This window comes from Lutra lutra, chromosome 14 (assembly GCF_902655055.1).
Source record: "Lutra lutra chromosome 14, mLutLut1.2, whole genome shotgun sequence".
Classification (NCBI taxonomy): domain Eukaryota; kingdom Metazoa; phylum Chordata; class Mammalia; order Carnivora; family Mustelidae; genus Lutra; species Lutra lutra.
In genome coordinates, this window is record NC_062291.1 from 84,116,710 (window position 1) to 84,132,825 (window position 16,116).

At 51.6% G+C, this 16,116-nt stretch overlaps 1 protein-coding gene across 2 annotated transcripts in view; it reads left to right on the plus strand.

Moving 5' to 3' along the window:
- The window catches only part of DOCK1 (dedicator of cytokinesis 1), a 509,676-nt gene that overhangs the window by 473,150 nt on the left and 20,410 nt on the right, over positions 1–16,116 (plus strand). For both annotated transcript variants that reach the window (XM_047703531.1, XM_047703532.1), the window contains exons 40-46: positions 155–259; positions 4,307–4,448; positions 4,582–4,660; positions 6,585–6,669; positions 9,564–9,650; positions 12,581–12,757; positions 13,765–13,848. In XM_047703531.1, the coding sequence (XP_047559487.1) occupies positions 155–259; positions 4,307–4,448; positions 4,582–4,660; positions 6,585–6,669; positions 9,564–9,650; positions 12,581–12,757; positions 13,765–13,848 (759 nt within the window). The remainder of the gene's footprint in view (positions 1–154; positions 260–4,306; positions 4,449–4,581; positions 4,661–6,584; positions 6,670–9,563; positions 9,651–12,580; positions 12,758–13,764; positions 13,849–16,116) is intronic.

The window sequence follows — 16,116 nt, forward strand, 5'->3', positions numbered from 1 at the left end:
TGGCAAGGTGACCAGATGCCTGTGTCCCGGGCTGAGCCTCCTACATCCTCACCCTCCCACCCATCTGGAATTGCCAAAGCTTGAAGAGCCCACCGGAAGATTCTAGAAGAAACTGAATGCTATTCAAACCTGACATTTTCTTTCTTCCTTTCAGAAAAAACAGGCTCAGTTTTATGAAAACATCGTCAAAGTGATAAGACCTAAACCAGACTATTTCGCTGTTGGCTACTATGGACAAGGATTCCCCACATTCCTTCGGGTAAATTTTGATTCTGTTGAATCTGATACAGAGTTGCTCCCTGGCTAGAGAGCCCCTTCCCATTCTGAGGAATGATTTGGACTTTGCATTTGTGGGTCAGAGTCTGAATCTGTGCTCTTAACAGCTCTGTGCTGAGCTTAGGGTGTGAAAGAAGGTCTGATAATATTTTCTTTGATTGCATATAAACCTTCCATCTGATTTTTCCTAAGCATAACTGGGGATTTATGTGCGTTTTTTTTTTTTTTTAATTGTGATAAAGTACAGATAACATAAAATTTACCATCTTAACCAGTTTTAAGTGTATGGTTCCGTACGATGCTGTGCGGTCATCCATCTGCGAACTTTTTCATCTCTCCAAACTGAAATTCCGTAGCCAGTTAAACAGGAAGTCTGCATTACCCCACTTTCCAGCCCCTGGCAACACCCTGCTCCTTTATGTCTCTAGGAATTTGCCTGTTATCAGTAGCTCATAAAGTGAAATCATACGGTGCTTGTCCTTTTGCATCTGGTCCGTTTTCCTCGGCACGCTGTCTTCAGGTTATCTGTGTCAGAGCACGTGTCGCTTTCCCCTCCTTTTCTTGGCTGAGTAATATTCCACTGCACAGTTTTACCATATTTTACTTGTCCATCTGTCCTTCAGTGAATGTTTGGGTTGTTTTGGCTACTGTGAATGATATTGCCATGAACATGTATGTTTTTAATTATATGAGCGATTGCAAGTGGATTTCCATGGCCACGCTGCTGGGGACTCTGGGTCAGGCTCCCTCCTTTGGACAGGTGTGTGTCGTTTGACACACGATTGAAGACACACTGTGACGCCGGATGCCCCTTCCCTGGCGCTCACGAGGCCAGAGGAGAAATTGTGTAAATAAATGCTTCTTGACCTACTAATAGAATTGTTTGAAGTTTCTCATGGTGCCATTGACCAGTGGGTCATGATTTCTTATCATTCCTTATGATATATTTTTTAAGACACATGGTTTTCTCTCATGCTGGGAGACCATGCGTGATTCCTCTGGTTTCCAGGAAGGCGGTCTCTTGCCTGGAACACGGCTGTCTGAGGCAGTTAGATCTGGTCAGGAGGTTTTTCTTGTTCCAGAGTGTGTCCCTTTGGCTCTGGTGGTTCTGATTACATGGAAGTCCCCAATAGGGTAAGATACTCCTTGGTACCACAAGCAGGAAGGACTTCCTTGCTGAGGGCCTGATGTTGTTTATAAGACAACCACCAGTGAGCCTCGCGGGCCTGGTCTGCTCTGAAAAGTGACCTGTTGGTTTGTTCTCTCTCTCGGGGTCCTGCATGACTGGGGCATCGGCCCCGCCCTGTCACTGCTGGTCGGCCCTCTCTCCTTGTGCAGTTGAGCCAGGACACACCTAAGACAGCAGTCGATTAGAAGCCCAGACTCTGGAGCAGTCTTCTTACCAAAGAATGACTAAAGGACATTTCACTATAAGTTAAGTTATAAATGTGCCCCTAAATCAGGGAAGATTTTTGAAATTAATTCTATTTTATATAAAAAACCCAGCTATAGTAGGAGCTTGGAGTCGATGTTGTTAAAGCCTTTAATTAATGTGTATGAATCCGTTTGTGTCTGTAAGAAACAGAGAGACCGACCCTAAACCACAGCTGACCTGTGCTGTGCCGAGGCGTTACAGCATGTATGTGGCCCTCCAGGGATAGTGCTGTGGCTCAAGGCCACTGACTGGCTCTGCCCTGGCTTCCTGACATGCTGGGGGTGGGGTGGGCACTTTGCAGTCCCCGAGCGAAGAGATACCTGGTGTGTGCTGGGAGGACACACACGATGTGTGCGCCAGGGACCACATTGGGTCACCTCCCCCGTCCAAAGGACAAAATGCAAAGTGCGAATGAAGAGTTTAACGGGCTTGATTAATACTGAACTGATTACTCAGTTCCCTGCTGCACCTGAATAATTTCGTGGGACTATAGCAATATATTTACGATGCTTCACAGATCACCTGTCCGGGGTCAGTCTGACAATGACATTAGCAGTTACAAAAAAGCAGGTGAAATATTTGGCTGTTTAATGCCTCTGAGAACTGGCTGTCCCTTTTGCTTTGTTTTTCTTTGAGAATTGGTCTCATTAGGTTGTTTCTTTGGTTTTGTTTTTTGGGTTTTTTTTTTTTTTTTTGCCTTCATGTTAATATTTATGGCTCTTACAAGCAATAAATATCTGACTATATCTACATTTCTCCCTTATTTTCATGTTTGAAGGGACTGCTTCAGAATGCACAATAATTGACATTTCTAGAAAATGTTAGTGCTGTTTTCATCTGTAACTCACTAGTGTTTTTCTGTTAAAGCCTTTATATACATTTTATTATTGTGTCTGTCTTCCAGTGTAGGGAGTAATAGATGCATGCGAGTTCGTAGTATTTAATGTTATACATTTAATGTATTTAATGTTATACATTAAATCTTCCTGGATTTCTGAAATGTTTGGCTTTATATAGCCTTAAAAGATGCCCACACTGTGTTTGTATTTCTAATTAAGACTACATATTACTTTGGTTTCTGCTTGACATTAGTTTTTCGGGAAAGAGAACATTTTTCTTCCATAATGGGTACTTTAAGACATACCTGAACACAAAGTGAAAAAAAATATTCAGTTCTTAAACTGTTCCTTCTTTAGTGATTTATAGGGACTCAGATAAGTCATGGCTAAGGAAGGAAATAAACTGAGTGCCGTAGGATCTCTCTTTATCTTTTAAAAGTTCATTAATTAAACAAACTTTAATTTAACTTCGCACTTAGTCTCCAGGAGATGAGGGAAAGAACATACAGCAGAATGCTCTCCTGTCTGGCTGTCTGTCTCTCCTCTCTGGTGTCTGGCCGGGGTCATGACAGATGATGAGGCCGCACCTGACTCACAGCCAGCCAGCCTAGGGTCTCCGGCTCAGGGTCCCCTGGTTGAAACAACAGATCCTGTGAGGAAAAGCATCAGCCCCAGCCTTCCATTTCTCGGGTCCTGTGGCATCTTTTCCTTGTTACAGTTTTCCTTTAGGATCAGACAGGTGGGGCGGGCAGGGTGTTGGGAGACAGGAGGTATAGGCTTGGGTGGTGTCACACTACCCATTGCCACCTTTCCGTGACTCAGTTGACAACTCAGGACACACTGTTGACTCTCTGAAGGTACAGAGACCTGCTACATCTTAGAAGCAGAAAATTCCCTAGAGCTACATTTCCTGAGGGACCGTGTCACACCCAGACAGAAATGGCCTCTACAGGACAGCCGGTGTAAGGAAGAATGCTCGCCTGCCTAACACCCACCCCAGGGACACCTCACCCTCAAAAACCACCCCCGAGTTGGGCTCTCCAACTCGGAATTTATGGAGGTGACAGAGTGTCGTGGGAGATGGACAAAAGCCAGCTGTTAGAAGGAGAACTCTGACCCTCTGCCCACCACCCATCAGTGGGTAATTCTTCACACGAGGCGGACGTGCTGTGAGGGAAGTGCTGCCATCCCCCTCCGGTTTCTCACCACCAGAGAGGCCGCGGTCCTCACGCCTCTCTCCTCTGGTCTCGACCCCATTCCCTGGCTCGGCTCTGCCCTTGGCTGCGTCCTGAGACACCTCAGAAGGTCGTGCTCGGGCTCTGAGCGGTGAGGCCCCACCTCAGACTCACGGTGTCTTCACTTCTTCTTAGGAGACGAAAGCTGGCTCATTGGGGCCTACCCGAAAAGACCCACTTGCCCTCGTGCCTTGACCCTTTCTGCCCGCCTCACACCCCCCAGAAGGCGGGCCCCGATGGCCCACTCGGTCCCCCCGGTGGTTCTAGCCGAGCGCCGCTGTCGGGACGGAAGCACATCCGCGGCCGTCGGGCGTGCTGCGTTCGGTGCTTCTTCAACACGGAAACTGCCGTGCGGTGCCGGCGCGTTGCTGATTAAAAAGGCTAGTGCACTTACAAGCTGTTCTTCAATCAGCGACTTAAAAAAAGAAAAAAAAAAGCATATTTTGAAGACCAGTGCGCTGGCGTGTGCGTGGGTCCTGGCCTTTCCCTTGCTGGTATTTAATGAATGTCATTGTTTCCAGGGGAAAGTTTTCATTTACCGAGGGAAGGAGTATGAACGCAGGGAAGATTTCGAAGCTCGGCTGTTAACGCAGTTCCCCAACGCCGAGAAAATGAAGACAACGTCTCCACCAGGCGACGACATTAAAAACTCTCCTGGCCAGTGTATCCTTTCCGACAAGCCTGTGGAATGGGACACGGCCACCGCTCCGTGCGCCTGGGTGGCTGGGTGGGCCTGGGGCCCCGTCGTGGCCGACGAGCACCCCGCCTGCTGGTCCTTAACCCCCTTTGCCCTCAGATATCCAGTGCTTCACCGTAAAGCCCAAACTCGATCTGCCCCCAAAATTTCACAGGCCTGTGTCGGAGCAGATTGTAAGGTAAGCACCCCATTTCTCCCACCCGCTGGGAGGCCGGAGAAGGGCTGGGCGCTAAGAATTTCACCCTCGAGACGGTGGATTGTAGCCTTTGATTTGCTTTCCAGATGCTCTTTCTGTTGACTTAGAAGAGCAAGGGAAGCAAATTCTTTCTAGCATCCGAACAGTGAGGGAAGAGGTTAGTGTGTGTTGCCAGTGGGTACAAGAACTATTCCTTTCCCGACATGGGGAGATGAGGAGAACTCGGGAGGACGGAAGGGAAACTCTGGTCTCCTTATGCCCTGCCGGGGGGGGGGCGGGGGGGGCGGTGGTCCCTGCAGAGCTTAGCGGGGCTCCAGCCCAGTCCCAACCCAGCACTTCCGAGTCCACATGCCTGGGGAGGGCCGGAGTGTTTGTGTGCTGTAAGGCAGGACAAGGGATTGGGGCATTTGCTTTTCTGGGTGGAGAAGCCCCAGATCCCTGCAGGCCCACGATTATGTCACGTGGGATGATGGGGCTGATTGTTACATTCACTCGCCGCTGTCCGAATTTGAGGGTTTATGCCTCTCTGGTGAGTTGCCCCTGACCTAGCAGTGCTGTAGAGACCCCCTGCTTGAGATGTTCCATTGATGTTCCGACTTTTCTTTCTATGCGATCCATGTTCTGGTTAAGAAATTAACCTCTTTGGTGGCCTGATAATGCTCAGAATCTGCTCATTTCATATCCTGAAGTATGGGGGGCTGTGTTCTTCCTCCACATTCCCTCTCCTTTCTTTAACCTTGTATCAGCCATGACAGCAGGTCAGCCAGGACTTCGTTTACCAATGTTTATCTGTTTATCCATGAACGATGGCTTCCACAAGTTTTCCAACAGTGTATTTTGGAGAGAGGCATTAAAGCCAATAGCGAATCGTAGCTGACGCTCAGCTGTTTGCTGGGACGTGGGGAGGCGGCCGACGTCTCAGTGCTGACGAGGGATGTCTGCCTCTGGTACACGTGTGCCACCCAGCCCTTCCCCAGGGAAAGAAAAAGGACACACTTGGCGTGCGTGCCGTCCTTTTGGTTGCAGACTCTACCTTTGGTAGAGCTGAAACTAAGGTATATAAGGTCTTTTTAAAAATAAGAAACACGTTTGTGGAGCATAAGAAATAACGCAGAGGACATGGGGAGATGGAGAGGAGAAGGGAGTTGGGGGAAATTGGGAGGGGGAGATGAACCATGAGAGACTGTGGACTCTGAAAAATAATCTGAGGGTTTTGGAGGGGAGGGGGGAGGGCGGTTCGGGGAGCCTGGTGGTGGGTATTATGGAGGGCACGTATTGCATGGAACACTGGGTGTGATGCATAAACAATGAATTCTGGTACACTGAAAAGAAATTAAAAAAAAAAGAAATAAAAAAATATATATCAATTAGTAGCTCATCTAATCCATGGGAAGTGTTATAGAATGAAAAGTAATTCTTAGGAAAAGTATTATAAGTAAAGCTGGATTCTTTACAGTAAAAAAATTAGAAACACATAATTTTTTTTAATTAATAAAAATTATTAAATTGTTTTAATAAATTAATCATTGAATCACTCAATTAAACTAATAGAGTAAATTGGGATTTTGAAGGAGGAAACACAAGAGTGGGGGACGCAAGCCTGTTGCCGCTCTCCTTCGCTTCACCTTTTCTCCGTGTGTGCCCGCTTCACTCTTACTCAGCATCTCCTCTTCCCTGAGGGTTTGCAGGGACAGGGAAGAGGCAAAAACTCAAGGCAATTTTTCCACCTGCCAGCATCTCTCTTCTGAGGCTGGCGGGGAGAGAAAGCCACAGCGATCGCTCGGAGTCAGGGTTGGGGATGCTCTCAGGGATGCAGGGACCTATAAGGAGGCCAGACCCCACGTCGTAAAAGCATATCGGCTGCTTTGGGGGTTGAATGTCTAACGCTTTATCTGTCTCTGTACAGTTTTTATAGGGTGAATGAAGTCCAGCGGTTTGAATATTCTCGGCCGATACGCAAGGGAGAGAAAAACCCAGACAATGAATTCGCGGTAAAGAAAACAACCAAAAAACCCCCAAAGGGCTCCTTCCACCACCACCGCCCCTGCCTGTGGAAAATGGCCTCAGAGGCCACCACAGGGCAGTATTAGATGCCTTTGTGTCTTGCGTGCAGAAATCCAAATTCCAAATCCTAAGCCCTTCAACTGTAGCGAAAGGATGAACATCTCACGGACGATGTTGTTAAGGCCTTACGATGCTAGCAGAAGGGGACGAGTGCTGGGAGTCTGCTTCTTATGCTCCTGGCATCCTCGCTTCCCTCCTCGGCTTCTCTGAGTTGTCTCCCTCTGGGCCCTGGATCCCCGAGCACCCTGCTGGGGTCTCTAATACAAATAGGCAAAGGGGCCTGAGCACTCTGGCTTTCTGCTGATGGCAAGCAGTTGGAGGACCCAGACAGACACTCCTATTCAGCACCTGAGTTTTCCTGAGGCTTGAGGCCCAGGGGCTCCTGGGTGCCACAGAGTCGTGGGCCTGGTCATTCTCTGTGACGGAGCCACCCTGTGCCTTGGAGGACATTGAGCGGCTTCCTTGACCCTCTGCCCATTAGATAACTGGTAGTACCTCCCCAGCTGTGACAACCAACCGAAAAGGTCATCACCTTGTCCCCTGCATTAGTCATAGAAATAGTAACAGAAATTTTTGCAGCTTTTAAAAAAATATGCATGCACTTGGTTTAATGGTTCCATTTGCAAAGAATATTCTTTGCAATAAAGTAGAGTTCTTTAACATGTTAACATTCCCCCTCCTTCTGCACTGCAAACATCGTCGGGAATCCCTAGGTGGGCCCTTACCTCCATGACCCATTCGCTGCAGGGACTTCCAAGGAGGACCAGCAGCTCTGCTGGGGACTGCATCCCCTTGCCTATCATTCGGAGGTGTCTGGGGGCGCAGAAGGTCAAAGGTGACCTGACCCAGAGTGAAGTTTGGGGCACTTCCAGCCACGATGCTTCTATCCAGCCTCCCCCTAAAGCCCTCCATTTCCTGCAGTCTTCCCCTCCTCAGGGTGAGGCCTGAGAATCTGCAGTTACAGGCCCTTCCTGCCCGAGCCGTGGCCTGGGTGTCTACAATGAGCTCGTATGCCGAGAACCCCAGTCATTCCCGCTTCCCACACTGCAGATCTCAAAACGAAGACCCTATTTCTTGGTTAATGCCAGCGTCCCAGGATCCCATACTTGGTAACTGGTCACTGCGGTGTTGTCTCTAATAGTGAGGGAGGGGACAAGACATCAGCCCCAAGGGGGCGGCTTTCTGAGCGATCTCTGGTGGGGCCTGTGGCCACAGCATGACCGTTTATGTAGCATCTCTGGACTGTGGGACTACAGGCAGCTCTTGAATTTCCCTCACACGTCTCGCATCCAGCGGCCGCGTATACAGTCCTACCGCAGAGAAAGGCGCACGGAGGCCTGGCAAATTGCCGACAGGGGTGCAGCCAACTGGGGGAGAGCCAAGAACAGCCAAGACCCCTGACATTTGGGGCTTCACTAAGCCTCGTGCTTCTTCCAAATGGCCCTGAAATCCCCTAATGGCCCCGTTCGGCCCTCACACTTGGATGAGGCTGTCTGAAGCCACAGGATTTAGTCCTTCACACGCCTGACAAAGCCTAAAGCTTCCAGATAAGCGTGGGGCTTTCTGCAGCGATGGGAAGCGGGGCTTGGCCCTGTTTCGGGAGGCCTGGCTCTGCGGGCGGGACGCTGGGGAGGCCCCCTGCCAGGCTGAGCGCTCTGCGTGGCTGCACAGCAGGGGATGAAGCGGCCGAGGAGGTGGGAGACAGAGAGAGAGCTCTCGGTTAGCCCGTGCCAGTTGTCCAGAAAGCCCTTGGTGGAGCCCAGGCCCCCAGCCGGGCTGTGTCAGCCTCTGGGGAGACCCTGCAGGTGCTCTGAAGTGTCACACTGCTGTTGCCTCGGGCAAGCACCTAGGGGAGCCTTCTCCTGGGTCCCCTTCCTTCTCCCCTCTGGAGCCTCAAAGGTGGGGGGGATCGATGCTTCTCTAAGATCCAGTGCGGCCCCCTGGACTGGCTGACGTCAGCCCACTGTGGCTGGACCCCTCCCAACACACCTGCATGGCCCAGTTATGACCCAGGACAGGGAGAGGGTGGCCGGAAGCAGACCATGGGCGGGACCAGGTGGGCAAAAGGTCCCTGCTGGTTAGCTCACCGCGGGTTTCCACGCAGCCTGGAATAGGCACAGGGGGGTGACACTCGTTGGCTTGCAGCAGTTTCCTGCTGCACATAATGTACCGTTCTGTGAAGACTCTGGATTATAAAATGGTATCTTATTGAAAATATGCATCTACGTGCCTTTCTAGTGCTTAGTGAGAAGTCTTGAAGAACAGATACTGAAAGGTTTAAATTACCGTCTCCAGAGGGTGGGTGATTTGTCCACATCTTTATTTTCTGATGTGAATAGAGATCAGTTGTTCAGGAAACACATGAAGCCGAGCATACTGACTGGTCTGTATCTGGCATCAGCGGTCACTTACACGAAACCTGGTTTTCCTTAGCGCCCTCCTACCTGTGGGTTTCTGTTGAACCCGAAGTCAGGCCAACATGGGAACCTCTTCAAAAATCCCTTTGCTCAGAGGGAACTTCCCTTGTTTTGACGTACAGAATCCTCCCTGGCTCTCCCGTTGTGTTTTCTTGCCAAACGCCAGGGAGGCTGGCACCACTGGCCAGCCAAAGCAGGGGACATTGCTGTGTCTCATGTGACTGTCCAACTCACAGGCAGAGCATGGTGAAAAGGCACGCAAAAGGGCCACGTGCAATTCCTTGCAGGGAGACCCGCCCCCCGGGAGGACACACCTCGCAGAGAGTGGCCAGTCCCCATGAGGGCAGACGCTGTCCACCTGCTGACGTCCTTCTGACCAGTACCGTGTGTGTGTTCCTTTGCAGAACATGTGGATCGAGAGAACCATATACACCACGGCGTACAAGTTACCTGGAATTTTAAGGTGGTTTGAGGTCAAATCTGTCTTCATGGTAAGGATACCGCCCCCCCCAGGAGGGATTGTGCGTTGCCCTCCGTTACAGGGTGCGGTGGGCACATGGAGACCCCAGGCCAGACGAGGCTGAGCCCGTCGTCACCCTGCACGTTCCCTGGGCCGTCGACTGTGCAGGTCCACAAACATTGTCGTAGAAATGCTGTGTAATCACGACCAGTGCTAGCTGACGAGAAAACCAGCATTAAGATTTTCTTTCTTCTTACAAAATATTTAAATCTAGTCATTGCTGTGCTGTTTTGACAGCTCTTTCTGTTAACTAAATGAAAAGTTTAAGACAAGTTCCAATTTACATACACTTTTTAAGATCTTTCTTCCTGATGGTTTTATTGCCATTTACATGACAAACGACTTGATTAATAGCAATTGCTTATTTCAAGTAAAAATAGCTTGAGAATATACCCCTCACTGGCACTTTTTTAAAGAAATAATGACTCGCATCTCATTAGCTAAACTTTGCTTTGCCTCAGTGGTGAGCCCTGGGACAGTTCCATCTCCGTGAACCAGAGTCGGGCGGCAGATTCTTACTGAGTACACAGAAGTATCAGAGAGTGGGATAAAGAGATCTGATTGAAATATGTATTTTAATTCACGTGTCTCAATGCCTTTTGTGTTCAGCCAGCAGGATCTTATCCAGAGGGCTGGTGCCCCCCCCTATAGTTTACAGTGAGTCTCCTCAAAACTCCCTGTTCAGTTCAACCTGGCTGGAACCTCTCTTCAGCCTCAGCCTCAGCCCCGTTTCTCTTTCCTCTCTTTTTCTCTCATCCATGCCCATCTGAGCGCAGGGCCATATCCCACCCCCCATCCCAGGTGCCCCCTCCTGCTTCTCTGAAGCCCTGGGTCTCTCTACCTGTCCCTGCCCTGGGCACTTGCATTTTGTGCTCTGAGAGTGCCCACTCTGTGCCCCCCCCAGCACCCAGGCAGGCCCAATGCCTGGAGGGCTCAGAAGATATGTGGCAGGTGGCAAGTTTTTGCTGGCACCATTTAGAGCTGGTGATGTAGCACGTGAGAGGGCGGAGTAGGGGACACTTGGCGTAAATAGGCACTAAGCTTCCAAATGAGCCTCTGCCCAAAGCCCTCAGTAATCCAGGATTTTGTGAGCCAGCCAGATTTCAAGAGGAAGGAGCTTAAGAGCTCAAGGTGGAGAGGGGTGAGTCCTGACTTTCTGTAAAGATGTGGTTCTGCCACCGGCGCTGTTTGCCATTTTTAACAAACTAACAGGCTGGAAGCCGAGTAATCCCAGAGCACGTAATGAAGGGCTGCTCTCGATACCCATCCCACCCGCCCTTGCCTTGGGCATGCCCCCCCGGGATAGTCCACTGGGGATGTCCAGGGGCTGGCAGCCAGCCCTCCTGCTGAATGAATAGAGGAAACTATTCTTGCTTGAGGCAAACGGGGTCAGTGTCAGGGAGTCAGCGGTCGGTCAGAATGGAGTCCTGCCCTGGGGTGTGCGATTGGCGAAGGCGTGTGCCTGGGATGCTGCGTTCCAGGCTCTGAGCCCGCCGGGGCCCACGTGGGCCCACCTGGGAGCCGCAGTCCTGCTTGGACTACACGCCATGAGGACTCGGGGCCGACCACCTTTCTATGCGGAAGCCACCTTTCTGTATGGGACGGCCTGTCCCTCAGCTCCCAGGCCGCACGGGACGAGCGCAGTGGGTGTTTTCCTCCACTGTGACTCCCAAGTGTCGCTCTGCAATGTGGGACCTGCCGTGAGCAGAGCTGTCTGTTCTCAGGTCCCTGTTCCCCTGCTCCCTTTGTCCCTTGCTACAGACACCCTGGGTTCCCAGGCATGGGGAGGGACGCCTCCTACCTCCTTCAGGAGGACCGAAATGCTCCTGTTTTGAGGTGACCCCTGGATGTGGCTCTGTGGCCAGCTGGGCATCTCTTGGAGGAGGCCTGGGGGGCGGGGTCTGCTGTTGTTTTAAACCCAGCCATGTTTTCGTGGCACCTTCGGGCTGAGCCAGAGAGACATGCTCTCATGGGCCTTGCAGGATGCTGTTGGGCCCCAAACAAAGGAGGGCAGTTGCAGGATGGACAGTGGTCCCCTGCCTCCCGCACGGAGTGTCCCGCTGACCGGTGGCAGGTGTTCCGATGAGGCCTGTGAGGTACCATTGGAAGTGGCAATGTGCTCCCCCTGGGGCAGTGGAGCTCTTCCTTCCTAAGAGAGTACATGGTCTACTCTGGAGATCAGGGCAGGGCTCTCCCCTCTTCCCTGGCCAAACAGGTACCGGGGGATTACAAAGTGCCGAGGCCTCCTGCCTCAGGGACAGTGATAGATTGCTCAGAATTCCTTAAAATCTTACCCTTCTTTTTGAAAGATTTCATTTATTTGACAGAGCTAGCAAACACAAGCGGGGTGGAGGTGAGGGGAATGGCAGAGGGGGAGGGAGAAGCAGGCTCCGTACTGAGCAGGAGCCTGATGCGGGACTCGATCCCAGCACCCTGGGATCCTGACCCAAACTGAAGGCAGACGGTTCACTGACTGAGCCACCCAGGCACCCAGAACCTCACCCATTTTAAAAGGAACAGACCACATGTGAATGCACACATACTTACACATGTGCACACGTGTATAGGCACACAGCACACACACACACACTCGTGCACACACACCCCCTCAGAGCCAGCCCACCTTGTATTATCACTTTGGAATTTGCGTGCGAGGGCCATGCCTACTGGAAACGCACAGTGATGCGGAGATACCCAGCTGCTCTTGTTGGGTGATAACAGACACCCCCGAAACCCACCCCCGCCCCCGGAAGAAAGGTGCGATGGAGGAATAGGAAGCCTGGCCCCCCTTGGGAGTGCTCGTCCTCTGGCAGGACCCCACGGGCCAGAGACACAGCAGGAGACCCTAGTGGGGTGGACGCCGCAGCCGGCCTGGGGTTCCATCTTCTTCCTGCCCCGCAGGTGGAGATCAGCCCCCTGGAGAATGCCATCGAGACCATGCAGCTGACCAACGACAAGATGAACAGCATGGTGCAGCAGCACCTTGATGACCCCAGCCTCCCCATCAACCCCCTCTCCATGCTCCTGAACGGCATCGTGGACCCTGCTGTCATGGGAGGCTTCGCGAATTATGAGAAGGCATGTGACATGACCTGGTCCAGCCCTGTCCCAGGACAGATGTCTCCAGAAACATATCTCCCAGCCCAGAAGCTGTTCTGGTCTCTCTAGCCAATCTCAGCCGTGACTGAGCCAAGGCTGGGGACCCCCTAGAGGTGACCCCTGCCTGCTGCGGAAGGTCAAGGCCCAATCCCAGGCATGGCTCCCCTGGGCATTGTCCTCCCAGGCTGGGCTGATGGAGCTCTGCGGGGCTGCCCTTGGGTGGCTCTCGAGAGTCCTAGGATCATGAAAGGCCTAGAGACACGGTTTTAGTGAGAGACGAAAGGCTTAGAACGTGTGGGATAGGTAGGCATGGCGAGTACACGGCAGAAGGCCGGCTGGGCTCCCTGGAAAGCCTCTCAGTGGCAATGGGCAGAAGTCGAAGGACATGGGGTGTGGTCTAGACCAGCGGTCTGTACTACGGTCTGCTCTCTGTGTTTGACATCAAGTTTGGACTTGGCCACGGCCATTCACTACTTAGTGTCTGTGGCTGTTTTCCTGATGGAAAGGGGCGGCATTGAGGTCCTTCTCAGAAAAGTTTGCTGAGCCCTTGTCCAGACAGAGTAGGAACTGAGGCAGAGAGCAGGCTGAAGGAGTCATTGCCCTGGACCTGGAGAAGGCTCTTGGTTGTAAGCAGTCCGGAGGTGGAGGACCAGCCCGGGGCGGGGAGCAGGGCAGGAGTCAGGGCGCTGGGGAGCTGCCTCCCAGCGGACTGAGCATCCAGGTCAGCCGAGGCTTTGCTGGATTCCAAGGACAGAGATGCCACCGGAAATGCCCCTCCTGGCTGCCCGTTCAACATCTAAACATCTGTTGTGTTTGACCCAACCAGACCTTTAGCCCGGAGTGCTGGCGAGGGTCCATCCCCGAGGGTGCGTCTGTTTGACACACACAGGGTGGGCCTGGCTCTCTCCCCGGATCTGGTGCACAGCCAGGGTGCAGAATTGGGGCCGGGAAGCGGTGTACCGAGTGGCCCTTTCTGTCTCCACCAGGCCTTCTTTACAGAGCGGTACCTGCAGGAGCACCCAGAGGCCCATGAGAAGATCGAGAAGCTCAAGGACCTCATCGCGTGGCAGGTAAGTGTGGGATGGCCGCCCTGCAGGACTGGAGCGGGGAGGCCAGACCCACATCCTCCTGGGCCACCTCAGCACACACGCCAGCCAGCACAGAGGCCTGGGACACGCGCCACGGGGCACGGAGCCTCATGTGTCCCCAGATAAACCCACCCCCCACTGCTGAATTAACTACGCTCCTAGGCTACGGTCATGAGGTTGAACACACAGAGCGTCCTCACTTACCAGTGAGCCTGGTCTGTCTCTGCTGGAAGATCTCTGTCTGGTATGGACAGAACTTCAGAGGGAAGGTGAGAGCTGTGATGTGTTCAAGAGCTTGGCTCCCGCCTGTCCCGGGAAGGGCACTCGGGCCGGTGCTGCCCGTGTGGGAGGTGACAGCGGGCCACTGTAGAGTGCCCGCTGCTCATGTTCTCCCTGGTGGTGGCGGGACTGGGGGCTTCCACATCGTGTTTTCCCAGCTGTAATTCTGCATATAATGGTGCTTCTGTGCTCATGCTCCTGAGGTCGCTGAGTCTCACCTTAGAGGGGCCTGCTGTTAGGAGAACGTCACGGTAATAAAGAGACAGAACATACAAGGTAACACCTTGACCAATTTGCAGTACAGTCCGGTGACATTAAGCACATTCACACTGCTGTGCGACCATCCCCTGTGTCTGTCTCCCGAACTTTCCCACCTCGCCAAAAATCTCTGCACTGATTCTCCGTTCTCCACCCCTGCAAACCACTCCTCCACCGTCTGTCTCTGTGAACTTGATGGTTCCAGGTGCTTCACGTTTGCAGACTCATACGGTAAAGTCATTCGGCTCTGGGGACTGGCTTGTTTCACTGAGTACAGTCTTCGGGGTTCATCCGTGTTGTAGCCCGAGTCAGAATCTCCTTCCTTGTGGGGCTGAATAACACTCCCAGTGTGGACGGGCCACATTCGGTTCGTCCATTCATCCGCCTGTGGACACTTGGGCTCCTTCTGCTGTTTGGTGGTGAACATGGCCACACACGAGTCTGTTCATTTTCCTGCTTTCTGTTCTTTGGGGTGTATTCCCAGAAGTGGCATTTCTGGATCAAGCCATGATTCCACTTTTTAGTCTTTTGAGGAGCCACATTCCTCCCACCCCCTTGTCAACACTTGTCAGTTTCTAGTTTCTTTTTGTTTTGTTTTTCACAATGGCTGTCCTCATGTGTGTGACTTGGCCACAAATCACTAGACATTTGTTTGCAGTAGAATTACCCCGAACCCCAGGGGCTGGCTCCGGCGACCTGACGGGCCAAGGACGGTTCTCTGCGTGGAATATAAGCCTCATGTGGACGGTCTCTCTCTGTTTCCAAAAAGAGACTTTAAAAGTCTGAGTGATTCCATTTTAGATGTAGAAACCAAAAGGTACAAAATTCACACTGCACTGAAGGCTATAACATCATTGCCACACAAAAACGAGTTTGGTCTGCAAAAGTTGTATTGATTTTTTTTTTCTTGTAAGCTTTTACAGCAAATTGGATTTTAAGAGTTTCAAGTCCTACAGAGGAAAATAATTTGTTCCCCAGAGAGAACTTTATGTCAGCACTATGTCATCACCCCTAATAACTATATTAAAGGATGAATTTTAAAGCAGCTCACAGGAAAGCCGAAAAAAAGAATCAATTTTCTAGCAACTTCATTAAATTAAAGAGTGATGGAAAATGCATATTCAAAACATTACCTGTGATTTCGCTTTCATTTGCAAATGTTTGGAAACCCATATTTTAGTATCACTGATTGAGTCATGCGGTCATTAAAAATAAGAAGTTTGGGGTTATCAGGATGCTGTCTTAATGTTTTCGTTTGTTTGGTTTGGTTTTTTTCTGGAAGCTCCATCAGGGCAGAGTGAGTCTTTCTCTGGGGAATCCCGAAGACTCATTGGCAGAGTTTCCATCCCTGATAAGCACTAAGCACATCTCGGTGCTGAAGCTGGTTGTGAGGCAGGTTGTTAAATCCCAGGTAGCTCTTGGCTCTGCTCTTGCCATCCCCAAACCAGGACGATGCTGACCTGCTTCTCCCAGCTGGGAGCCAGTGGCTGCAGGCACGTGGGGCCTTCCTCTATGTTTACAGCCGACACCAGGTCAGAGTGGGCTCCAGCCCCTTCCTCAAAGGCACGGCTCTGCCCTCCCCCAGATGCAGTTGTACTGAGCGTCCCTGCCAAGGCCCAAAGATGAGTCCCTACAGACCCATACACCGGGGCTGTGTTGTGCGCCTACGTCTCTTTCGAAATGAGAAAGACAAAAGACCGGACTCACGGCGCC